Source organism: Schistocerca americana, chromosome 3 (assembly GCF_021461395.2).
Source record: "Schistocerca americana isolate TAMUIC-IGC-003095 chromosome 3, iqSchAmer2.1, whole genome shotgun sequence".
NCBI classification, from domain to species: Eukaryota; Metazoa; Arthropoda; class Insecta; order Orthoptera; family Acrididae; genus Schistocerca; species Schistocerca americana.
Genome location: NC_060121.1, coordinates 291,954,565 through 291,981,593, shown reverse-complemented (window position 1 = coordinate 291,981,593; position 27,029 = coordinate 291,954,565). Strand labels below are relative to the sequence as shown.

Sequence of the window (27,029 nt, the reverse complement as noted above, 5' to 3'; positions counted from 1 at the left end):
CAAGGAATAACTTCCAGAGTACTATAGGCAGCTGCAGAGAGTAAACACTGTAGAAGTAGACAGAGATTGGAATACATCTAGCAAATAATTGAGGTTGTAGGGTGCAAGTGCTACCCTGAGACGAAATGGTGGGGACAGGAGAGGAATTCATGGTGGGCCGAGTCAAATCGGTCAGCAGACTGATGATGTGGAAAAAAGTGCACAGATCATTGGGTTTTAATGATGTGTGAACTACTCCATGAATACCTGATGCAAAGGATTTTATATATATTTTTATATATGAGAGAGAGAGCTATATCCTCACAGTACCTTCCCCCTTCCTCAATAAATAATAAATGACCATGTAATAGGTGTGCACACATCCACTGGAATTTTAGTTGTATATAACTGGAATACACAAAGATCTATACTATATGGTGACACTTCTCAAGCAATGCCAATGGCTCCTACACAAATTCATTCCTCTGTAGGAGTATTGCACTAGATAGAGATATATTCAGTACTTTGTTTCCCAGATCATGTTCTTTACTTTCTGTGTTACTTCCCCGACACAGCAACATTCAGTTCATTTTTGGTATCAGTATCAATAATAACTCAACTAAAATTTTTGTAGGAAAGAGAAAAACAAATATCTATTATTTCCATTACTTGTTTCTGGCAGCTTGGTGTACATAAAAATATAGGCTGCCTGAAACCAGTGACGGCAATAAAATGTATGCTTCTCAACAACATCTATAACAAGTTAGTCTCCAATAATGTACAGGTGGAGAAGGGGCACATAGTTCACTAAGATGCATCACAAACAAAAACAACAATAATTAATTCTTTCACTTCATTTTTAATATTTACAATATGTCTCATATTTCAACTTTTCTTCCTCCAGTGTGCTTTTAGATCTATAAGCAGTACCATGAAACTTAATTGCATTTCTTATTTATTTAATGCTATAATATCAATTAATACTATTAAATTTTACAAAGATATTTGCAACTTTATGTTCCATATTGGTACATTATGTTATCAAGATAAATATTCTGTTCCTGCACTGTGAATTGTAGAAATAATTCCACATAATCTGAAAAGTATTAATAATCTAGTGTCTTTTATCAAATTCCTTTGAATTAAAAATTGTTTGTTATTTTTCTGTGAGTGTATGGAAGATCTCAGCTATGCACAACAAAACTTTACAAGTTCTATGTTGAGAATGACATAGAATAAATGACAAAAGTTAAACATTTAAAAATAAATTTATTTCACACTTTGTACATTAATACTGCTATTAACAGACAATAAAATATCTAATTCACACTGTGCACCAAGATATTTTCTGTTATCACAAACGATGTATTTAAAACCCATTTTAGAATCGTAGTCTATCAGGCACAAAGGCACTGTTTTAATGTATGAACAACCACCCTTCATATCTCAGATACCATTCAAAGTGCTTGAAGTATATTTCATCAAATATATTCTAACAATACATGTGTTGGAAATAATTAAATATGTGAAGAAGAGAGTAACATGACAAATATTTTTATTATGAAATTAGAGCAATCCTTGCAGAAAATTCCCTAGAAGTGTCAACAACAAAAGATCACACTAGTCACAATTCCCTTTTTAATTTTCCTTTTTTTGTGTGATTATGTAGATAAAAGATTATTTAGCTTATGTTTGGATAGCATTCAAGATTTCTTTATAACAGTGGAATGCTTACCTACTTCATATTCTGAAACAATTAAATTTCTCTCAACTTCCCATCACACTTCCAAATTCCATATACGCATGTGCTTGAAACATGAGATTTATTTGTTAAAATTTTTGTGTAAGTGAAATAGCTTCTTTTATCTCAAGGTACGAGAATAAAAAAAAATATTTTCCACCACAAAAATTTCATTTGCTGAATGGCATGGCTCAGCAAATACTGTTTCTTGTCAAAATCATGGAAAAAGAGCAACCGTTAACAAGTAACTCAATGTCTCCTTGCTGCCTCCAGGAGTCTTAAAATATACAAAAACAGATTAATAATATCAAGATAAAGATTTATTGTGGCCAATATATACTCTTCAGCAGACAGTTTCTCCATCAGCATCTGCAACATAAAATGCATCAAATAGCAGGTACATTACCTTCCCAAAATGCCAAGTTCAAATCAAACCACACAATTACTATATAGGAATGCAAATTTTATTTACCTGTGTATCATAAATGATGAAAAGTGAGAAGAGGAAGGCTCCACCAGCAGACAAAAGAAGCTCAAGAGCTGTGCTACCAATAAATATTTGTAGGAGACCTCCAACCATTAAAACACACAGTCCAGCAAATAACCTGTAAATTGAGAATGTTATATCTTACTCATTTAGCAAGGATGGTATGTTTCTCCCAATTTCAAGTCATACGAACTTATTTGTAACATAATTTGAATGTTTATGTTCATATTGCTATGTAGTTTTTCTATCTGTGTAGAATGAAGTAAAGGCAGTATTAAAAAAATAAACAAATAAAAAAGCTTAGGGTAGTGATTATGATATTCTCAACACACACAGATGGAGACAGTTGTTGATTGCCACATAAACAAGACGTAAATCAGCTACCTTTTGGAGGAATCCTCTCATGAGCTATAGAAAAACACACACACACACACACACACACACACACACACACACATATTGCACCAGGTCTTTTCATTACTACATTTATACTATTATACAGAGCATTGTGTGTCTGAGGTACAGTCATGATTATGATGCAGAACCATTTCTTCTTCTTCTTCTTCTTCTTCCTCCTCCTCCTCAGTCTTTGTCCTGGGATGCAGAGGTTCACCCATTTGGCTCTCTGTTTCCCCTTGGTGCAATCTTGTACATGGGCAGGGTGGAGCCTCCTCTCTTAAGATCTAGGAGAGTATCTGCCCAACAGTGCCTTGGTCTCCCAATAGGTTGTTTGTCATTGTTTTCAAATGACAACTTGTCTTTTGCTATTGTTTATTGATCTGCTCAAAGTACTTGTCCATACCACTTTCCCTCATCTTCTCAGTTTTAGGTGCCACTCGGTACTGCCTGCAGATTTCATCATGGGTCACATAATCACAAAGTTTCATGCCAGATGACCAGTAAAGCATTATGTTTTCCATGAAAGCAAATCTCTGTCTGCTTCTTTTGTGTAAGACAACATTCTACACCGTGCAAGAAAAGTGGACAGATTGCACACCTATCGTTTTCTACCATTTACACCATGCATTGATAACGCAGTTTGTGATTTTTCAAACAAGTGAGCCTTTGGCAGCGATTTTAAGATATTTGTGTTTTGCAGATCTATGCAGTTGATCTTGATTGTGTCTATATTTTTGCATCTGTTAACCTGTTAACGGGTATTCAATCTTCTTTATAGTGGTGCATGGACCAGATTGCTCAAGGCAGTTCTCCCAGGCTTGGACATGTCATTCAAGGTCTTTATTGTGTTCTCCAGCAAGTACAAAATCTGCATTATTTGGTAGCGTCAAAGCTCCTACTTTCTGAATTTCTGATTTCAGTTAGTTTCTCAGGTACTTCATGACCATGTATGGCAAACCATATCAGATCAAGGGGTATTATGTCAAAAGCCTTGACCACATCCAAGAAAGCAAAGTGAAGATACATATTGTCCTCTCAATGCTTCTCTTTCTCTCAATCCATCTTTACTTTTGACTCAGTCCTATTGCATCTAGACTGGAGCTGGCACAGTGCTTACCAATACACTATATTTACCATGTACTCTCTTTGATGCCTCTCCCTTTATCTCCCACAGTCCTCACAACAGGGAGGTCTTTCTCATCACGGAGTATGAATGACCTGCCTCTCCTGCCCAGCCTATCCATCTTTCCATCCAGAGGAAATATCTGACAACACTGAAAGCTAGGAATAGCTTTTTCCTCCGATTTAAGAGTGTCTACGGGAGTACTGCAATTTCAGCTATTGAAGGTAAGTGTTAGTCAGCCTTTTTGCTTTTATTAACAAAACCTGAATAATTGCCTGATTATCAGCCAAATGTTGAAAGGCACAGGAACAAACCAAATACTCATAAAATGCACAAAACATTAATTTCAGATTATTTTGTGGCTATTACCAAAAATGTTTAGCAGGATGGTAACTAACGAACTTTAAGAATATCCCTTGAATAGGGCCTGTGTAACTGCCTGGTGCACTATATCCCAATCTGCCTTATGACAACCACACATTTTTTTGAGAAGGAATGCAATAGCTGTGACCTCAAATCAGTACTGTGTTATATTATAGCATGCCATTTTTAATCATCAGTCTTCTGACTGGTTTGATGTGGCCTGGGATGAACCTTCTCTTGTGGTAACCTCATTCTCTCATAGTAGTGCTTGCACCTTATGTCTTCAGCTTTTTGTTTGATGTATTCTAATCTCTGTCTTCCCCTACAGTTTTTAGACTCCACAGATTCCTCTAGTGCCTTGGAAGTTTCCCATTGTGTCGTAACACATGTCCTATCCTCCTATCCCATTTTCTAACCTGTGTTTTCCATACATTCCTTCCTTTGCAGATTTTCACTTTCAGTTTTCCAAGAATTCATGATTCACTACCACGTAATGCTGTGCCCTAAACATACATCAGAAGTTTCTTTCTCAGATTATGTTCGGTTCTATCAGACTTCTCTTGGCCAGGAATGTCCTCTTATCCAGCGCTAATCTGCTTTTTATGTACTACTTGCTTCATTTGCCATGTGTTACAGTTTTTATAAGGTAGCAGAATTTGTTAATTTCATCTACTTTACAGTCACCAAGTTTGATGTTAAGTTTATCATTAATCTCATCATTACTTTCTTTTTCTTTTTTTTCTCTCTTTAAAAAACCGGTCTGAAGATGGGACGCTGTGATATCGCACAGAATACGACAAGCTTTTGTGAATGCAGGGGTTGCTCAACCAGTGCTTGTGGATTTTCATTACACGACAAACGTTTATTCTGAGAGTTTACATAGCCACATAGGTGGAATCATTCCTCATCACAGAACCATGTGTATTGCAATATTCCTGGCCTCTGAGCATTGAATTTCTGAAACCAATGGCAAAATGTAATGCGTTTTGTCTTTGTGTGTTTAGTCTTTATCACTGACATTCAGTACCTGAACAACAGTAAACCAGTTTAGATACAGGCTGGCTTTCTTCGCAACTTGGTGACAAGTGCTCTGTGGCACTACACATTCATGAAGTAAGTGTCACACAGACTTTGCAGGTGAGGCCAACAACTGTTGTTTCACATCAGTCACGTTTCTTTCCAATAATGGTGGCCGTCCCTTGCCATGAAGATCCAATACCATTCCACTGCTCTCCATCTTGTTCACTAACTCTTGTATGCAGCATTTTGATGGTATATGCTGGTCACCAAACCATTCAACGAACATTCGCATGGAACCAGTAATCCAATCTTATTCCTCAACATACATGTCCTCTTTGACATAATAGTGATACATTGTCACTAAACACTGAACAGTGAGCTCCAGCTACAGTAATGTGTGGAAACACACTGTTGTGTCAAACAATGCTGAACTGTAACCATATCAAATGTCACAAATTACACAGTGCAATTTCAACAGAACTGCTACACATGTTTGTAGGGCCTATCCCGAGTGCGACACCCTGTGTATGCTGAATCAGTCCTTCCAACAACAATTTCTGCCTCAATTTCTCCCCAATTTCCTGTAGCCATTCCGCCTGGGCTTCTCTGCACTTACTATTTACTTCATTCCTCCGTGACATATTTCTGTATTCCTGAACTTCTCTGAGTATTTTTATACCTCCTCCTTTTGTCAATCAATTGAAATATTTTCTCTGTTGCCCAAATTTCCTCACAGTTACCTTCCTTGTGACTATGTTTGTCCAACTTTGGTGATGCCTTCTCAGACACATCCATTATTCATCAACTGACTGTCTACTGTTGCATTCGTGATCACTATGTGTACAGCCTCAAGAGCTTCAAACGCATCTAATCATTCCTGAGTACTTCCCTATCCCAATTCTTTGCACACTGTTTCTTCCACGCAAGTCTCTTATAGGTCAGTCTACATTTTATCAACGCTAAATTGTGATCTAGGTTACATTGGCCCCTGTGTTCACTTTACAATCAAGCAGGAATCTACCTGTAGCCCCCCAAGCCTTTTCCAAGTACACCTCCTTCTCTCACAATTTTTGAATGGTCTATTCGCAATTACTACCTGAAAATTATTGCAGAACTAAGTTAGTCTTTCTCCTCTCTCATTCTTACATTTTTTTTGAGTCATCAGTAATTTGACTGGTTTGATGTGGTCTGTCAAGATTCCTCTCCTGTGCCAACTAATACACCTCTGAGTAGCACTTGCAACATACGTTCTCAATTATTTGTTGGACGTTACCCTCTACAGCACACTCTAGTACTATGGTAGTTATTTCCTGAAGTCTTAACAGATGCCCTGTAATCCTGTACCTTCTTCTTGTCGATGTTTCCCATATACTCCTTTCCTTGGAAATTCGGTGCAGAACTTCCTCATTTTTTACCTTATCGGGCAACCTAATTTTCGACATTCTTCCATAGCACCACACCTCAAATGCTTTGATTCTCTTCTTTTCTGGTTTTCCCACAGTTCATGTTTCACTACCATACAATACATACTTCAAATGTACATTCTCAGACATTTCTTCTTCAAATTAAAGTCTATGTTTGATATTAGTAGATTTCCCTCAGCCAGGAATACCCTTTTTGCACTGCTACATGGGTAGCACAATTCCTTAACTTCACCTACTTTGTGATCACCAATCCTGATCGTAAGTTTCTTGCAGTTCTTGTTTCTCCTACTTCTCATTATATTCGTAAATTCCTTGACTTACTCCTAATCCATGTTGTGCACTCATTACACCATTCATTTCATTCAGCACATCCTGTAATTCTTCTTCACTTTCACTAAGGATAGCGACGTCTTTCACTAAGGATAGCGATGTCATCAGCATATTGTATCACTGATATCCTTCCACATTTAATTTTATTCCACTCTTGAATCTTTCTTTTATTTTTGTCATTTCTTCTTCAATGTATAGATTGAACAGTAAGGGCGGAAGAGTACATTCCTGTCTTATACCATTTTTAACTTGAGCACTTCGTTCTTAGTCTTCCACTCTTGAACACTATTTCTAGGTAGACAAATGCTATGAATGTGTCCTGATTTTTCTTTAGTCTTGCTTCCACTATCAATCGCAATGCCAGATCTGCCTCTCTAATGCCCTTGCCTTTCCTAAAGCCAAACTGATTGTCATCCAATGCATCCTCAATTTTCTTTTCCATTTTTCTGTACATTATTGTTGTCAGCAACTTGGATGCATGAGCTGTTAATCTGATTGTGTGATGATTCTCACACTTCTCAGCCCTTGCAATTGTCAGAATTGCGGGGATTATGTTTTCTGAAAGTTTGACAGTATATCGCCAGTCTCACACAAACTTTTTGCCACTCCCACCAACGATTTTAGAAATTCAGACGGAATGTTACATAACCCTTCCACCTTATTCAATCTTAATTCTTCCAAAGCTCTTTTAAATTCCAATTCTAATACTGGATCCTCTATCTCTTCTATATCGACCCGTTTCTTTTTTTATCATGTTTTAAGATAGGACTTCCACACACTCTTTCCACCTACCCACTCTCTCCTCTGCATTTAACAGTGGAATATCCCCATTACACTCTTAATGTCGCCACACTTGTTTTCAATTTCACCGAAGACTGTACTGGCTTTCATATATGGCGAGTCACTCCTTCCAACAATCATTTCTTTTTCTCTCTCTTCACATTTTTCAGGCAGCCATTTTGCCTTAGCTTGCCTGAACGCCCGATTTATTTCATTCCTATCTGACTTGTATTTATGTATTCCTTAATTTCTCTGAACATTTTTTTACTTCCTTCTTTCATCCATCAACTGAAACATTTCTTCTGTTATCCATGGTTTCTTCCCAGTTACCTTCCTTGTTCCTATGATTTCCTTTCCAAATTCTGTGGTTACCATTTTTAGAGATGTCCATTCCTCTTCAATTGAACTGCCTCCTGAGCTATTCCTTATCACAGTATCTATAGCCTTAGAGAACTCTTTATTCCTTAGTGCTTCTGTATCCCACTTCTTTGCACACTGATTCTTCCTGACTAGCCTCTTAAACTTCAGCCTATTGTTCATCACTACTAAATTGTTATCTGAGTCTATATCTGTTCGTGGGTATGCTTTACAATCCAGTATTTGATTTTGGAATCTCTGCCTGACTACGATGTAATCTAACTGAAGTCTTTCCATATCTTCTGGCCTTTTCCTAGTATACCTCCATCTCTTGTGATTCTTGATCAGACTATTCACTATTACTAGCCAAAATTTATTGCGGAACTCAATTAGTCTTTCTCCTCTATTATTCCTAGTACCAATCCCATATTGGCCTGTAACCCTTTCTTCTACTCCTTCCCTTACAAACACATTCCAGTTCGCCATGACTATTAAGAGTTTCATCTCCCTCTGTGCCGTGAATCGCCGATTCAGTATCCTCATATATTTTCTCACTCTCTCTTCATCTTCAACGTGTGACATCGGGATGTATACCTAAACTACCATTGTCGGTGTTGGTTTGCTGTTGATAACAACCCTACCACTGAACTATTCACAGTAACTCACTCTCTGCCTTACCTTCCCATTCATAATGAAACCTACCCCCCACTAAACCATTTTCTGCTAGATTGGGCCTTAACATTTCTCTTCTCACATTTTCTAGGTTCCCTACCACGTTCAAACTTCTGCCATTCCATGCCCTGACTTGTCGAACGTTATTCCTTTGTTGGTTATTCAAACAGTGTTCCTTTGTTGGTAATTCAATCTTTTTCTCATGTTCTCCTTTGGCAGTACCCCCCGGAGATCTGAATGTGGGACTAGTTTCATTTTTACTATCAAGCCGATATTCTCCCATAACTCTTTTTCCTATTCTCTTCCCTGTTACCACATTCCAATCGCCACTGATTATTAGATAATCGGCTCCTTTTAAAAACTGAATTATCCTGTCAGTATCCTCGTATTTGAGGGACAGTTAAATGAAAGTGAGACAGACAGAAAAAAAGTAAGCATACTGTTTACTATTTCAAAAGTAATTGGCATAATTGCTAATACATTTATCCCACTGTGAAACAAGATGGTCAATGCCTTCATGGAAAAAAAGCTTGCGGATGCCTACGGAACCACGATAGTATCCTTGGCCATAAACATCTTTCTTCAGGGTACCAAAAATATGGAAATCAGATGCGGAGGGATCGAGACTGTATAGATGATGTGTAAGGGCTTCTCAGCGAAACTTCTGCAGTGTACTCTGAAAAACCTCGGTAATATGGGCACTGACCACCTTGTCTCACAGTAGGATAAATGCATTAACAGTTACAGTGATTACCTTTGAAATAACAAACAATTTACTTGTTTTTTCCCATTTGTCTCATTTTCATTTAATTTTCCCTTGTATTTCCTTTACATCATTTTCTGCATATTGTTGTTGACATTTGTTTGCTGTCAGTTCTGCGGTAACCAACACTAGACTAAACTGTTCAGAGTAACTCACTCTTTGCCGTGTTTTTCTATTTGTAACAAATCCTACTCCCACTGTACCATTTTCTGTTGCTGTTGAAGTTATCCTATATTTGTCTGAACAGAAATCCTTATCTTCCTTCCATTTCACTTCAGTAACTCTCATTAAACATAAACTGAGCCTTTGCTTTTTCTGTTTCAAATTTTCTGGCTTCCTTATTCTGACATACAGCACCCAGACCCTTGGTATGTTACCCTTTAATTAGTTATTCAATATTTCTTCTTCTTAAGTTTAGGTTCCCCTTGGCAGTCTCCTTCAGAAGATTCATATGGGAAACTAATTTGGAATCATCTACCAATAGAGAGATAATCACGACGCTTTTTCAATTACAGGCCACATGTCCTAGGGATAGATATTCCGTGTCTTTATGCAGTGGTTTCCACTGCCTTCTGCATCCTCACAATGTTGAGCATTGTTGATTCTTCTGAGTTTTAGGGACATTTTCCCATCACAAGGGCAATAGGTTTTACAGAGACTTTGTCTGCCCCTCCATCCTCTTCTTTTGGACAACGCCTTTGGCAGATCAAGTGTGGCGTCTTATACTGCTATGGTTTTGAGTGAATAATTCTCTGATCATTTGATTTTTTTGTGTGGTACCACTGGTTGGCTCTCACGGTCCTTTGTTCAACCCAGCATAATTTCTTCTTCTCTTGGTATACCTAAGCACTGTGGTCCACACATGTTCCACTGGAACTACCGAATTACTTTGACAAGCAATATTAAAAATTTTGTGCTATTTGGCCTGCAATGAGAATAACAGTCAACACTCAGTCAATGTTATCTTATATGGTAATTGAAGAAAATGACATTACATTGATCTTCCTGTGTTACTTGTCTTTAGTCATTTATCATCTTCACAGTGTGGGTGATCTTTAGAAACCAAAAACTAATTCTGCCACACCTCCATTTATTCTGTAAGTCCAGTCTGTTGCCTATTTTATTTACAGATGATGCAGAGAGAACATTTTAGCCTCTTACAAGTAGCAAGTACTAATGTAAAAGGTTATGTTTCTCTTGTATGTACAACTGTAAGTTCTTCATAATATTTAGTGATGACAACTGAGTCAACCAAGCAAGTTTGTAACTGATTTTCTACATATTTTTTATTGATCTCAATGTATGCAGTAAGTCAGTCATGGCCCATTTATATTATTTTAGTATGAAAATGTATGTCAAGGTATTATAGTATGAACCGCTACTATTGTCCACTGTCATGTGGACATAAAACTCTTTTCTCTGTGGTTTTGAAGGTAGTTATTCCGATTTATAAGGAAAGACCATAGTGCAGGTGATTCTGTACCAACATATCATTGCTTGTTTCTTTTACTGTCAATTCACTTTTATAACTCTTACTTAAAAGTGCCATCTTGCAGCACAGAGGGACAAATGCTGTTATGCTAATAGAATGTTGAACTTGGAAATTAGTAATAATCTATTAATGTAATAATGCTTGAAACATCCCCACTCCTGACAGCCTCAAAGAGCTGTATCTGTGAAACAACTGAGTGAATAATGTGTGTATAAAAAAAAAATATATATATATATAGAAAAGAGCGTTTGGCGTCACTGGCCGGGAGGCCCCTTGCGGGACAGGTCCGGCCACCTTGGTGCAGGTCTTATTACATTCAACGCCACATTGGGTGACCTGTGTGCCGGATGGGGATGAAATAGCCGGGAATCGAACCCGGGCCCATAGGATGGCAATCCGTTATGCTGACCAGTCAGCTATCGGGGCGGACAAGAATGTGTGTACTTATGATATTTCCCCTTCGGAGTGGACCACACAATCACCTCTTGACATATGTTCATTTCTTTCTTAAACATATGGTATATTTGGATACGGTGTTGCTAAGCACTTACCCAAGGCCCAAGAATGAGAAATCCTTCTTTGTTTGGAATGTGAAAGCTGTAAGTCCTGCCACAACAGCTAAGGTGATCACAAAAGCCTGCAGGACGACTGCCTGCTCGAAGTACGTCAGCACTACACCAATTGTGTAGGCTTGTACAACCGTCTGAAAAAAAAGAAAGGATGCAATAACAAACTCTTCTGGGTAAAAACAATTGATAAAATGATTTACTGAAGTCTGCAAAGGAAATATGATGATAATTGTTCTGTAAGATTTTTAGCACCAAATACAGGTACTACCTGACAAGTACATAACAGTTATAATGGAGGTACAATACTGGTACACAAAGTAATTAAAGAGTGTTTTAAGTGAATGAAATGGAAATATACAAATGAACAAGAGAAATTAACTTGCAAAAAAAGTTAATTAAACATATAGCAGGTTTGATAGAGAAGAAATGTATGTTTGTAACAGGAACACACATTATCGTAAGTGTATGCATTAATATTTTATCTATGTGAAAACAATTCAGCACTGACCACATTTAGTTGATGCTGAACTCAGAATTTCACCCAACCTGATGAAATATGCTTATTCCTATCTAACGCATTCTTCTACTGCTAATCTTTCAAGTCTGCTAAGTGCTATCCCCATCATTTGTCTGCAGACAAGTTGATGCCAGTCCCCAATGTTTGTTTACTGGTATTAAAAGGAAAAGATCATAAAATTTTGTGTACTGATGTTGATAACATAAAATGAAGGTTTCAGATTAATATGAAAGGATGAATTTCAAAATTTAAATATTTATATCTGTATCATTATGTATTAAATGAAAAACTAGTCATTCAACACTTGAAAACTCCACAAAGTAGTAGAGAAAATGATAAAAGACAAACAAATGAAAGGAACGATAAGAGGGGGTATAATAAAAGGGATGTATAAGATATGTAACAACAGAAACAAATACAAATGGATCAAAATATGAGCCCAGGAAAATGAGACTGATGGAGTGACAAGAGTGAGAACATGGAAACATGCTGCAGTTAGCACAGGGGAAGCAGGAAACCAAGTAGAGAAATTGCACGACCAGGTACAGGGGAAGGGGCAGGGTACAAGTAAAACTCAATACTGAGCAGCATATTTAGTTACAGGATTCTCAAATTTGGTCTAGGTCAAACATGAAAATTTAATAAAACTGATACTGCATTTTTTAAAGAATAGCATTCTCCTTTTTTTGACTTTTTTGTGCAAATAGTTTCCATGATAGATGTATTTGTATTTGCCACTGACATTTTTCTTGACCTTTCTTTCCTATATGCAGATTTATTCCTGCATTCACTCACCTCAGGAGCCTTCTGAACCACTAACCCCCTACCTTTTTGATGGCTTACATCTAGTCACTTCATGGAACATTCTAACATGTCCATCTGTCCACCCTCCTGTCATTGCAGCATTTACTGTCAGATAAGCAGATAGCTTCATTCTACTTCATTGTGACTGCTCACATCTTAGCAGCTCACCTTCAAACTGAATAACAGCCTATCTTCATTTTTCCACTCTGAATTTCTAAAAACTTGTTTCAATGTAGATCCTCAACACAAGGTAAATAAAGTTTCTGCAACTCTATAATTTCATTTCCAGTGATCTGTGTTATCTGCTTTTTGAGAAATAGTTCTGATCCTTATTAAGAGGCGGAGCATTACTTTTTCATATTCTTATCTCGCATAGTTTTATGAAACTGGGAACTTAAAACCTACAAAACAAGTGAGCTTTTGCCGACACACTGAAGACGAAGATAAATCAAACAATTTTCTGAACCACCCACTATACTGCAATAATTTAGAGTGTGTTATTTGGGTACACAGATACTTTTAAGTCTTCAAGTTCTGCGCATCACTATGCCGCGAGACTGACAGTACTTTCTACAAAAAAATATTAAGGTTTCCATATCCGGTGTGTGTGTGTGTGTGTGTGTGTGTGTGTGTGTGTGTGTGTGTGTGTGTGTGTGTGTGTGTGTGTGTGGAGAGGGGGGAGGGGGGGGGGGGGAGAGGGTGCAAAGATGTTACTTGTGTCTTCACAAATCCTTATGGGGCTGGTATGTAAGGGAGTAAAGAATAGTTTACATACTCCACTCTTTTTTTTTTAAAAACAATTAGAATTTTCTATATATGTTTTCATTAGATACAGACATTACTTTTCAAGTGTGGCCAATAAGCTACAATAACATTCATGACATTTCTAGGCTTAAAAAGACAGTCTCATATTACAGGTGTATTTCAAAATTGTTCATGACACAATGACAAATATAAAACCTACAGGCAAAGAGGAACTTTTCGCACCTGCGAAACATTTCTAACAAAACCTATGAATAATTTGCTGATGTGCATCATATCAAAAACACTTCATACCCACCACCCCAATTGCTCATTTAAATCTCACTTTTACTTGTAAATATCCCTCACATTGTAAGGTGTAATTTTTATTATATATGGATTCTTCCATTACTTCTTGGTAGAACAATTTCATATACAACATTGAAAAACAAGTACTATGATTTTTGTGTATTTCGAACTAGTTTTTGGTTTATTAGGCCTTCATCAGGAAACAACTGTTTGCTGCACGGCATAAGTTAATAGTGATCAGTTAGATAGTTCTCAACCAATGTCATGACCTCACAAACTATGGCATTGTAACAATGTAACCTGTAATATTGTAAGACTATGTATTTTAATTAGTCTGTATAATAATGTCCATTGCCAAAATTTTGGTTAACAATGTTAAAAAATATGTTTGTTGCACAACATAAATGAAGAGTGATCAGTTTAACAGTTTCTCAGCCAATGTCAAGATCTCACAAAATTTAACCCGTAATATTGGGCAGTTTAATTATTTATTGTACTTAAAATTGTCCACTGTGTAAAGTATAATTTAGTGTTAAGAAACAAGTCTGATGCACAATACAATGCAAGTGACTGTATCTTTGCTTATTATGTTTGGTTACCTAAGAACTACGGTCCTTCCCGACACCAGTCAGTTGTTTCCCGATGATGGTCTAATAAGCCAAAAACTACTTTGAAATAAACAAAAATTAATAGAAAAAAAATAGTGGACTTCTTATTCAACTTTAAAACTTATTTTATTTACAATATTATATTACCAAAAAATGCAATGACAATTTGCAACAATGCAACAAATGTTAAATATTGTACATAAATTCCACATACCTTACAGAAACTGAGCTACATTCACATAAATGGAAGTACATTAGAATTTGGAAGATTTTACTTACAAAGCAGCCTAGTAATATGAAGTTTGTTGGCGTTTCTCTCTTCTTGATATGTAAAGCCACAAGGATTACAAGGCTTAGAATAAAGGCAATTGATAACAGCCAGTCACTGTGAAAGAAGGAACCATATATGTATAAGTAAATTCTTAAATTTTGTTTGAATATATGTTTGCCTATGAAATAATAACCTAAATAGTTTTATCAGATGTTTAATGTGTGTTAAAAATGAAAAACACTTTACTATTTGGCCTTGAAGCCAATGTTTTAAACACTATGGTCCATTAACAAAAGAGCAGTATGGTAACATTAGGCAGTTTGTGAAGGTGAATTTCTGAACAGTTGTGTTGCTTAATGACAAAATGACAACTACATCCAGTGTTATCAGGTACATGATATTTTTTTATGTTATCAGGTACATGATATTTTTTTTATCTTTGATTATATACCACAGATTTTCATTTATCATATGTTATTCTGTTCACTTGGTTAAATGTTTTCTTATTTCACTACAGAACATTAATACAGTTACAAACTGAGTAAAAGAGATTATTCAGTTACTCACTTATTGTGAACAGCTGCACGAACTGGTGGACTTGTCATACAAACAGTTGCAACAACAACAGTGATCAACAACTGGCCTGTGAGTAACCCATAGACTTTGCGCAGGAAGCCTGTAAAGAAATTACGGTTCAGTGCAACGTGATAAGTGACTGGCTGTTTCAGTGATGGACTAAACACTGAGAAACTGTTTTAGAATCATGACTGCCCAAGTCTTTACACCGCAGACATTGAAATTACCCCTTAATATCTTCCACCGCACAAATTACAGGTAAGAACAAGAAATCAACATTGTTTTTGAACATAAGACTATGAATACGAATTCAGGCTCCCAGTACAGCAAGTCATATCTTGTTTACATTATCTATTAGTCTAATGGTAATAAAATGGATTTGTTTCCTTGCCAGGTGAGTGTGTAGGTAAAAATATGGCTCATGAGGGACAATTTTTTTATCTAGTCTGAAAACATTAAGGTAGAAGAGAGTATGGCATTTATTAGAATAATGGCTAGGTTTACATTTAAAAGTTCATTCTCTCCTTACAAGAAGAATGAAACTTTCCTAGATTCAAAGCATGAATCACTGTATGCACCCTAAAAAGCACCTCTAATTGAAAATTCCTGCATAATGGAAGGCACAAAGAATTTCAACATTCTATGTCTACCTACGAGGGTAAGTCAATCATTATCCGCAAAGTAGTTATAAAATTTTATTGTAATCAAATAGGGAACTTACAAGAACATCATTTTTCAACATAGTCTCCTTGTGTTTCAACACACTTGGTCCACTGTCGTACAAGCTTCCTGATGCCCTCATAAAAGAAGGTTCTCAGTTGAGCTGCGTGCCAGGAATGCACCGCTTCTTTCACTGCTTCGTCCGAGGCAAATCGACGGCCCCTTAATGCCTGTTTGAGTGGACCAAACAAGTGATAGTCAGAATGGGCAAGATCGGGATTATATAGAGGATGATACAGTACTTCAAATTAGAGTTTCTGGCGCGTTTCAACAGTGTGGGCAGAAGCATGCGGACAGGCATTGTCATGCAACAATGCAACACCTTTTGACAGCAATCCTTGGCATGTGCTTTGAATTGCAGGCTTTATCCTGGCAGTAAGCATCTCACAGTGATGTACACTGTTTATTGTTGTGCCCCTTTCCCCATAATGTTCCAGTACTGGACCTTGTGCATCCCAAAAAACCATAAGCATCAGTTTTCCTGCAGACCGGTTGGGTCTTAAACTTTTTCTTGCATGGCGAATTTGGAGGTTTATACTCTGCCATTTACTCTCTGGCTCGTAATGATGGATCCATGTTCTGTCACCAGTAATAATCCTGTCTAAGAAATTACCCTCTTCGTTACCATAGCAATCCAAATGTTTTTTGCAGATGTCCAAGTGTGTTTGTTTATGCAACTGTGTGAGTTGTTTTGGGACCCATCTTGCACAAATTTTATCAACCCCAAGTCTGTCTGGATGATTTTGTAGGCAGAACCACGACTAATTTGCAGACGATGTGCCACCTTGTTAATAGTTAATCGTCTGTCAAAGAGAATCATTTCATGTGGACGATCAATGGTTTTTTCATTTGTGGAGGTACATGGTCATCCGGGTCCTTCATCGTGCGTAACACTTGTGCGACCATTTTGGAATTTTTCAACCCATTTGTAGACACTCTGTTGTGGCAAAACACTGTTCCCATACTGTATCGAAAGTCTTCGATGAATTTTGGCCCCTGATATGCCTTCTGACCACAAAAAACGGATTACTGAACATTGCTCTTCTTTGGTGCAAATCGACAGTGGAGCAGCCGTGAATAACAGCACGGCAGCGATAATGAAACCAACCTAGCAACTTGAAGATTGCAAAGATATAACAACAAATAAAAGCATGTGTCACCAACCTAAGATGACAGTACTACCATAATAAACAAAAATATAACCAAACTGTGGATGATAACTGACTTACCCTCATACATTACAAAATGCAAAATACAAACTTTTCTCAATGTGTAACAAATATTGCCAACTGAATAACACACCACACAAGGTGGTGCAGTGATTGATGCACTAGGCTCTCATTTGGGAGGAATGGGGTTCAACATCGTCATTTATCCACAGTTAAGTTCCCTCTGTTTCCCTTAATAATATAAGGCAAATGCACAGATAATTGCTCTGAAAAGTCTATGTCTGACTCTTTCCCACCTCTGCCCAATCTGAGTTTGTGGCCCTTTTAATTAACAGAACATTAAACCTAACCCTTTTCTTTTCCCTTTACTTCTCAGTAATACTTTCATGCGAAATTATTGAAAAATAATTATTTATGAAGCAAGTAGACTTTGCTTTTACTTAGTACAGCTTTCATCAACCTGAAAGTTGTTTTAACAACACAGTGCTTTACCAAGCATGCTCCGAATGTCCTTGCCTTACAATTCAAAGTGGATTCTGAGGCATACTGCTCCTTCATATTAACAAACCATCACCAGAAGCTAAAGAAGTGATAACTGACAAAAAAAAATTTGTACGATAAATGGAAGATTGTACCTCAATCTGACATATCCACATCCTCCATCGAACCTTACTACTTTATTTTTGAAAAAATTACATGTTGCTAACTAAGAGACAGTGAATTTTAACGTCCAGTATATCTACACGTGATGAATATGCTTTCAGAGAATGGATATATGATTTTTTACATATATTTTTAATGTCAGACTTCCTCGTCAGTGGAGTACTTTGTTACAAGCATTTCAAAGCATGTAAGTTGTATTATTTAAATATATGAAATTGATTTGAAATGTTCATTGGCATTGGCATTGTGAGATTTGTCTGAAAACAACTATATACGAAACTGATTCTGACAAAAGTTGGAGGTGTTAAGAAACTATTAATGTATCCACCAATACCTCTCTGTGTCTTTTGCCATGTCGTGTTCATATTAGTCTCACCTGTTCAAATAAACTCCACTTGACAGTATGGGGGTTCAGTATTTCAAAGAAAGTCACCTTAGTGTCAGCACTAAGAAAACAGCATAGTGGATTTCAACTCTGCAACACAAACAGATTTTGTAACGTAATTGTGTGTTGTAACTGATATTGCCATTAAAAAGAATTGCGTAAAATTCCTGTGTATAACAATATAAGAGACACTTCGAGGGAATGTGCATGTTCACTTTCTAATTGGCAAACTGATTAGAAATATACTTGCAAATAATGCAATGCTACTAACAACTGCTTATTGTAATATGGTATCATCCAGTACAAACTATGAAATAGAAATATGAGGTGCCACAACAAAACAGACCTTCGCAAGCTATTAAAGGTGTAGAAAAAGGCTTTTAGAATAATTTGTCATGAAAAACATAGAGGCTCATATAATGATTTATTTCAGAAAACTGGAATACTAACTATTAGAGAGGGCATGTTGTACGTGGTGGCATGCTCTAGTGTGGAATGTTTATTTTACTGAATTATTTGTAAGTGTTGTTAGTGATATTGGAAGTCCTTTGACACTGTTTGTGACAATAATATTAGATGGGTTTGCTGTGGTTTCTTAGTGAGTTATTTTTATGTTGACAGTTACGGAAAATGTAGATTCATTTTCAGGTTTGGAGTTATTGTTGTAGTGTGTTGTTTACGGCTGAAGATTTAATTTTACGTTTCATTGTAACTATTAAATTCCTAAAGTTATTCAGTTTAATTGCCGAGCATGTGAAGTGTTACAATCATGGAGAATGTGTGAGACTGACCCAAGTTGCTGCATCTCAGGCCAGGGACCAGTGTATGTGATGATGTCAGTGGGACATGTATGGCATTCTGTCAGGAAGGTTCCCGATTTGAAAGTGTAGGTTTGCTCTTTGAAACAGTGTGGTGATGACATACTAATTTTACTATTTATAGATTATGTGTTAGCTGACTTTGCTCGGTAAGCATGTTTTTATGTTTATTTTATTATTTTTTAATTGTTGTATGTGTGTTTACGTGCATAATGGGTGGTTCACAGTTACTGAAATTTGTGTTACTGCAATTTTTACGTATGTTATGGTTGTGTTGTTAATTGATGGTAATTACATTGGATTGTGAGAGATAGGTATAATGGCATTTGTTGTACCTAAGATGGTGAGGTTATTTTTTTTATATTTATCATATAAGCGAGTTTTGGTTTTTTTGGTACCATGTGACTGTAAACAGACTGACCGATATTAATACCGCATTTATTTAGTTATCATATTTTTCACTCTGTGTATTGGTCTTGCTTCTTGACAGTTTTTAGTACGATGTGTCTTAGAATTTTTGTAGTGGTATCGAACTTTCAAGTTGAGCTACACAGCTCAACTCTGGTTGTTGATACCACATTTTTGTTAGCTCTCATGATTTTTTTGTAGTGCAGTTCCTTTCAGAATTGCTGTATCAGTTTTATGTTATATCACATTTCTGTCATCATTGGGTTTCGTATATTTTACTATTAGAAGTGATTCTGCAGTAGCTGTGTTAGATATTAGTTTGTCCCCACTCAAGATACATACTCTCCTGCAGTACTTCCTTGTCTTCAATATATATTACACTCCTCGCCAATTGCTAAGGAATGGCTGCCACCTGCTATAGAACAATCAGCAATTGCTACTACAGAACATCCGACCAACAATAGTAAAAGGAAATGTAGAGGGCAGGACGTGTCAACTGCAGTGAAGCCTGTGCACGAATGCTCTGTATGCATCTGACATTTCACGCAATACAGTGCTTAATGAACACTGTTGTGAACCAATTAGGGTGACATTCCGTGTGGTTTGGCAACATTTCTGCAATACATCATTCGAGTGTTTACAACCATGGATGAGCAGTTGAATGGCTCAACCTCGGTCAAAATGTCATTATTGTGGCCACGGTAAAGTGTGTGTTCAAAAGCGTCAGCTCTCAATTAAAAAAGGCCACTGATGGTGGAAGTGGTATGTGAAAGCATGCCGGTGGTTGCTGATGGACCAACACACTGCATGAGGAATGATACTTGGCCCAAGTGGTGGATAGGAACAGACATCTCATTCCTAGGCAGATAGCTACAGATCTTGCTATTGCTACTGGGACACGTCACCCGGAACCATTTTGCAGCAATTAACTCAGGCTGGTTTGTATGCCCGGAGGCTGTTAAATGAATCCCACTTCGATCACACCATCATTAAAAAAAAACAAAAAAAAAAAAAAAAAACAAGAGTTCATTAGTGAAAGAGTGATGGTCTAGAGTGATGGTCTTCAATAAATATCGCATCACTGTAGTGAGTGATTCTGGCTACCACATAGTGTGGAGGGAGGGGAACATGTTAAACTCCACTGAATCTTTATGAATGTCATCAGTATGGCATTCTGGTGAGAGTAGTCATTATGCAAAATTGACACACACTGCTGCGTATCTTTTATGCAAGGCACAGTACAGCACCACACCAGGGAGATTATTATGGATCATGTCCATCTGTTTAGGAGTGTGGTAGGTCCTGATTTTCTGTTTATGGACAACAATGCCCACCCACATAGGACTGCTGAGATGTTGGACACATTGGAAAGTTAAAATATTGAACATATGGAATGGTCGGTGTGATGTCAGTCATACGACCACCCTGCCACCTGAGAGATTGATCTGCCGGATGCGATTCTCTCAATAAACAGAACAGAAGAACAGCTGTGTTAGCCAAAGAGTACACGGCCAGTCGCAGTACTTATGCTCACCGTGAGGCGCCGCTAGGCCACTTCATGTGCAGCAGGATAGTAGTGCAGTTGTGCCAGTCTATAGTTCGTAGCCGTGCTCAGTGGTCAGCCAGTGCTGATGTTAGTCATCATCTGCAGCTCAGTCATTGCTGCCATCAAGTCTTTGTAGCTCCGTTCCAAGTTAAGTCTTCAAATTTACCGGATTCGACATTCAAGATTACGAGAGATTAATTCGTCACTGCAAGATTTGTGACTTGTAAATTGTCATTCAACAGATGCTTGGTCTAGTCGCGGCTTCTATAATTGTCAAGCAACTGATCATGGACTACAGCAAAGTTAAGTAATAAATACTTTCTTATTTTGTACTCCTGCTAATTAACTGTGTTTTCCTGTTGTAGCTACCCAGCAGTCTTGGCATAGTAGAACCCACGTTTCCACCTCCTTGGCTACCTCATATTTGGCACCTCATGTTGATAGACTCGATTATAGTGAAAGATCGAGAGCCATTAGGTCTGTGTACTCCCCAGATGTAAACTGCAAAGAGCATGCCTCCGACAGTCTTCACAGATGTGTTTCTCTATGAATGCCTCCTTCCTGAACCATGCAAGAAGCGAAAACCATGTTGACAGAGGAGTGTGATAGTATCCCCCAATGATTTCATGACAGTTGGGTAGCCAGCATGATTAACAGCTGCAAAATGTCCGTTAGTGCCCGAGGAGGATATCTAACTTTATGCTGGAGTCGGACCTATGTCAAACATGAATGTTATTTATGTCTTCTGCTGCTTTCCCATGAGGTGAAATCTGGACCATTTTTTGTTATAAATGTATCACGTCACGTCTATTACATTCATATTGTGTTTTGTGTCATGCATCATTGCCAGTGATTATTCCTGTCCAATGCTGTCTCTGTTCCTTAGTAACTGTAAACAGCTTTCTTAGCTAGGAGTCTGACAATGGAATAGTTCAGTCTCTAAGGAAAAATGCCTTGAAGATTGGGCTTATTATATGGGAACAAATCATTAGTACTCTATTGGAAACATCATCAAAACCAGATGCACTTTTTATTTTTGAGAGAATAATTAATTTTCTTAATTTCAGAAGGAGTAGCTGGCGATACATTCAAATGACTGAATTTCATGAAGGTTACCCTTTCAACGTACTATTGTGATTTTTCGCTTTACCTGTCAGTCACTACACTTTCTACTCCATTTAGGAAATGATTATTAAGTACAACTGCTATCTGTGGCTCATCATTTTCAAATAATGATATGAATTTATAATGGAACAAATTAAATTTCGTGTGAGCCTTTGGTTTATCATAAATTTCATCACAGGTTCTCTCTTGTAAACTACTCCTGAAAAACATTTGTACTAGAGTCATTAATTAGTCTAACTGATTTCCACATACTGTTATTTATCCTAACTAAGTATGCATCGTAATCACAGAGAGAATTTGTTACTGGGTAAACAGTTATTTTCACGTCTTGAGCTTCACCACAGAAAATATTATCAATTATGGTTCTACTGTCTTTATCCACCCTCTTGGAAAGTTAATTATGGAAATCAAATTGTACGACCTAAATAAGGTTTTCACATCATTTTCCCTATCAGAATCCTTGAGAAAATCTACACTGAAGCCAGCATAGACTTAACTGCTTGCTACTGTCTGGCAGACAGCACATTAAGCAATGAAGATTCCTCATAAAAACTTCAAAATTTCCCCATGGGGATCTATATACAGTTACAAAGTACCATTATGATAACTACTTTGCCAAGTATTGTTCTTATCGCCTTTCGGGAAAGGATTCAAATACTTGCCTCCCATATATCTGGAAATTCCTTCATCTCCTAAGTAAAAAAGAAATCTTGGGAGGTCATCTTTCAGATGTCATGATGCACTGTAGAGAAGTGTGCTGCAAACAACAATATTGACTTACAATACAAATTCCAGTTCTCAAATTGAGATAGAGCAATTGAACACTTCATTATTAGTAGAATCAAGGACCTAACCTACCCTTTGCCAATTTGTTTGCAGCAAGAGAAAGCTCGATCCTAATTGGTGATACTTTTAACTCAGCCAAAACGTTCCATTCATTTTACAGGCATGTATCTTAACAAGCTCTGGAGATTACTATCCTATACCATAGCAGCAAATATACACCACCCAATTTTTCATTAAATTTATCTGATGGTATTCGACACAAATGTGGACTTGGTGGAACTGTTTGAGAGTAATCATGAACCCTTACCATGATCTCGTTTTGCCCTCTTCAGTTATTTCAATATTTGTTATTTTGGAAACAATGGGTTGCTTTCAGCATTGTCCCAAAGACTGTGAGAAGAGTGTTTGAATATGATGCACTACTTCCCCTTCCTGAATGGTGCTCCAACGTTTGAACACTGGTGTCCACTTAGCCTGTCTAAATAGCTAACTATGCTACATTATCTCTTCTGCCATTTAGTAATTTACTAAGCAACTGCTTGCAAGTTAGAGGTAAGTGGAAATGTGTAAGTGCCATGCCACATCCAGTACAAATATGCCCATCTACACCAATCTCTTTTCCCAACGAGGATGTTCTTTCTGTGGAGGTAATATCTACAGTACCTGACAAATGGAGTCAGAAATTTTGAAACTGTGATACACACAAACAGAATCATCTTTCCTCTACTAAATGTGACTTCCACTTACATCCTGTTAACTTCCTTTCTCCCAACCTTTTTGTGACTTTTTCCTTCTTATCTCTCCAGCAAGATAGGTAACTTGTACTGGTCTAAGGTGAGGGGCTGAATCATTCTCTCAGGCAGCTTTTGTATTCCAAAGTTTCTATTAAGGTCTTCTAAGCACCTACCAGATAAAAATCAGCTTTGCAACATTTGATGACTTTATCATCATTTTCTCACTCTAATATCTGCATTTGTTTCACTGTGGCTGTCCAAGCAATTGGAAGCATCTGTGTGTTGATGACTGAATAGCACAAAGTTCCCATAAGCTGCAAGTGAAAAAGGAATTCACTCAAGTAGACTATTCATGGTACAAAGATGCCATCCATGGGATTAATCCTGAACAATTTAGGTTGAAGCACATATACCTGTTTTGGAAAATACATCACTAAACAAAGTGCAAAGTAAACATACTAAAATATGTGACTTTACCATACACAGTGTGCTATATGACAATTTTTTTGTTGGACAGGGCATTAGGTTGTGCTGTCATCTGTACATGTGTGTATTCAGTGGCACAACTCCAGCTTACAAGAATTCTTGCAATTAAGGTATCTAAACTAATATCATCAGGGTAAGAGTTAGATCACACACCCTTTGCCGCCCCCCCCCCCCTGCCCCCAATGATTCATAGCTCATGTGCATAATATGCACCAAACTACTTGGCAAAGGTTTCTCTATTATCTAATACAAAACTACTAAATTTAACCTGCAGCCATATATATTTATAAAGAAAACTGCATTAAATGTGAACTGAGTGTTTACTATGATAGCTTCATAGCAAGATTTGAAATTTCTGAATGAATCCACAAAAACAGGATTCACATGTGGTCGTCCTAATGATATGCGCTTAATGTGGGCTACATTACTGATCAATTTGTTAAAACAACATTTATATCATATAATTATGTTACATCATTTGGATTATTGCATCTACTTTCCTGAAAATTTTTGTGCATTTTTGTGACACATAACATTCCACTATTTTTGCCCTGTGTTGTTCATGGAAGGAATGGGAGAGCTAACTGGAATAAAAGAGTGATAATGCTGCCAGGTCTACAAACCAGCACAGTATATTTGACAAACACACACTGGTGAGTGTCGCCTGAGACTTTTGCAATAGCAACAGCTGAATGAAATCCTCATAACTGGATTTGATTTGACACAACGACATATACAACCACAATATTAAAAATAACTGTCAAAATGTTTCGCAATAAACAGGGTTGTGTAAATCAACAGCAACAAAAATGATGCAGGTTGATTACCTCCATCACCCACTTAAGCAACAGTTCTTTGGGGGAGGGGAGGAGGAAAGAATAGAGAAGCTCATTTCTGAGACTACCTTCATGCATAAAGCAATGGCAAAGTTTTTGAGTAGCATGAAATAAAAGAGAACACTGATCTGATTATGGGACATTCTACCAAGTCCAAGTTTGACGCCAATATCTGTTACTGATTTGAAAACAGTCTTCAGTTAGTTGCAAACTGTGGTTCGGTCAAGTACCAGTAAACTGGTGCAAACTATTCCAGTTAAAAAAAAAAAAAAAACTACAGAAGGCAATGAGAAGTGCCATTTGTCACAATATACGTACAACACAGGTGTCACCAAAACAATTGTACAATGATGAAAAACGAAGTATAATAGTTCGTAAAATTATTCTTTACAGCCATTTTACTGCAGCGGGGATAAAAACACCTCATAAATCAACACACAGTAGCTTCATAAAAACGGAAATGAACATTCATTCACTAACCGAATAAATAGTCAACACAGACCTCACTGAAGCAATTTCAGCTAAAGGCTAATTGTCAACCATTTATTTTACAAATGTGTATATAGTTTTATTGAAGTAGTACAAATCGAGATATTGCTTCCTAATTCTTACAAGTGCAGTCATAATTTTCGAATTTACCAGACACTATGACAAACAGAAAACCAACTCAACCAAATTTTGAAGACAACAAACAAGATTGATTTCCCTCAAACCAAATGAATCTTGTAATAGTTAACGTTTATTTAGCAAATTAGGAGGAGGTGGCGAAGATAGCATTGTAACAAATTGCTGAACCTACTTACCCAGTCGAATTTTAAGTCCTGCTTGCTTCACATTATTATTGTAAGCGAAGTCTTCTGTTATAGCTGGTTTACCACCAAATTCCACATCGTCTTGAGCGAACATCAAGGGTATACTTGCCATTTTACTGATCTGTAGACGATAAATCGTTTTCTCAAGACAGCTGGCGTATGTCAGCGAAAGTTGCTGTATTTCAGTGCGTTATTAGGTAATTGTTATTGGGAATATATCTATACAATTATTTTCAGAGCAATGTAAATTGTATATTTTGATTGCATGTATAGGATAGCACCACGTAAACACTTCCACCGGCATTATTACTTACTTTTTTCGCACAGCTATAAACGTCACTCCCAAAACACAATCACCTGATGTCACTAAACAATGTAACAGCCACGAAGATAGTATTCTCGACTGCCACCTTTCGCGGCCAAAGCAGTTACAGAGTTTTATTGCCGACTGTCGTGAAGATTGTAAATCGGGGGACAGATGAAGCTTACACTAGAATTCCTCAAACGGAATACGTCTAATAGTTAAACTGTAGAGTCCTGATGTCCTCAGTAATTATTTGTTAGGCTATATTCACTGTTTATGCAGACCCGCAATATGACAGCGAGTTTATAAGTTGCAGACATTTGGGCTGTAAAGGGGCTGCACACGTTCAATATTTATTGACAATACTAATTTGTCAGATTTTTAATATTTATTGAAGCGAACACACACTATTGATAACATTGACAAAAACTGCAGTTGACAAAGCGATTGTACAAGGTGAAGATGTCGAACAGCCAAAAGAAAGAGTTTGTTGCAGTTATATTAGCTATAGCTTGCAAGGAACAGAAAAAAAACGAAAAAGAGGAAATGGGTCCGAGATTGGTTGAAAAAAGAAGCGACTGGTCACATGTTAATTTTCTGACTGATATCCGAATCACGCACCCGAAAGATTTCATAAACTATTTTCCGATGGGTTCCGAATCGTAGACAAGTTATTAACAGCAGGTGAACAAGTAGGGGTAACTCCGTCCATATGTTGTTTAACCAAAGAAAGAGTAGGATTCCAGGTAGAATTTAAGCACAAACCTCCATCTGTATTTATAAAATTAAATGAACAAAAGACAGGACGATTTGACCTGTCTAAGAGAGTCACAGAGTAGCTGAGAAACTGGAACTGACAGGATCCTGAAGGCAAACTTATGCTAACCTGCAAAAAACTACTTTAAAAGTTTT

At 37.1% G+C, this 27,029-nt stretch overlaps 1 protein-coding gene across 1 annotated transcript; it reads right to left on the bottom strand.

The window, feature by feature from the left end:
* Window positions 1-1,231: 1,231 nt before the first annotated feature.
* Window positions 1,232-26,307, bottom strand: LOC124605535 (protein lifeguard 4-like). The gene is made up of 7 exons (XM_047137285.1): window positions 26,128-26,307; window positions 25,805-25,934; window positions 15,317-15,425; window positions 14,758-14,863; window positions 11,482-11,633; window positions 2,193-2,325; window positions 1,232-2,089 (listed from the first exon to the last, which is right to left on the bottom strand). Exons 2-7 carry the CDS (start codon window positions 25,923-25,925, stop codon window positions 1,970-1,972), a joined length of 741 nt encoding a protein of 246 aa, XP_046993241.1. The 5' UTR covers window positions 25,926-25,934; window positions 26,128-26,307; the 3' UTR covers window positions 1,232-1,969.
* Between the last annotated feature and the right edge of the window lie 722 nt (window positions 26,308-27,029).

Excerpts from the sequence above, each read along its gene's own strand:
- LOC124605535 (XM_047137285.1), bottom strand. The coding sequence starts at position 25,925 with ATGGCAAGTATACCCTTGATGTTCGCTCAAGACGATGTGGAATTTGGT. Across the intron at positions 14,864-15,316 it reads CGTGCAGCTGTTCACAATAA|TGACTGGCTGTTATCAATTG; the intron begins GTGAGTAACTGA and ends CTTCTTTCACAG. Across the intron at positions 2,090-2,192 it reads TCATCATTTATGATACACAG|ATGCTGATGGAGAAACTGTC; the intron begins GTAAATAAAATT and ends TTTATGTTGCAG.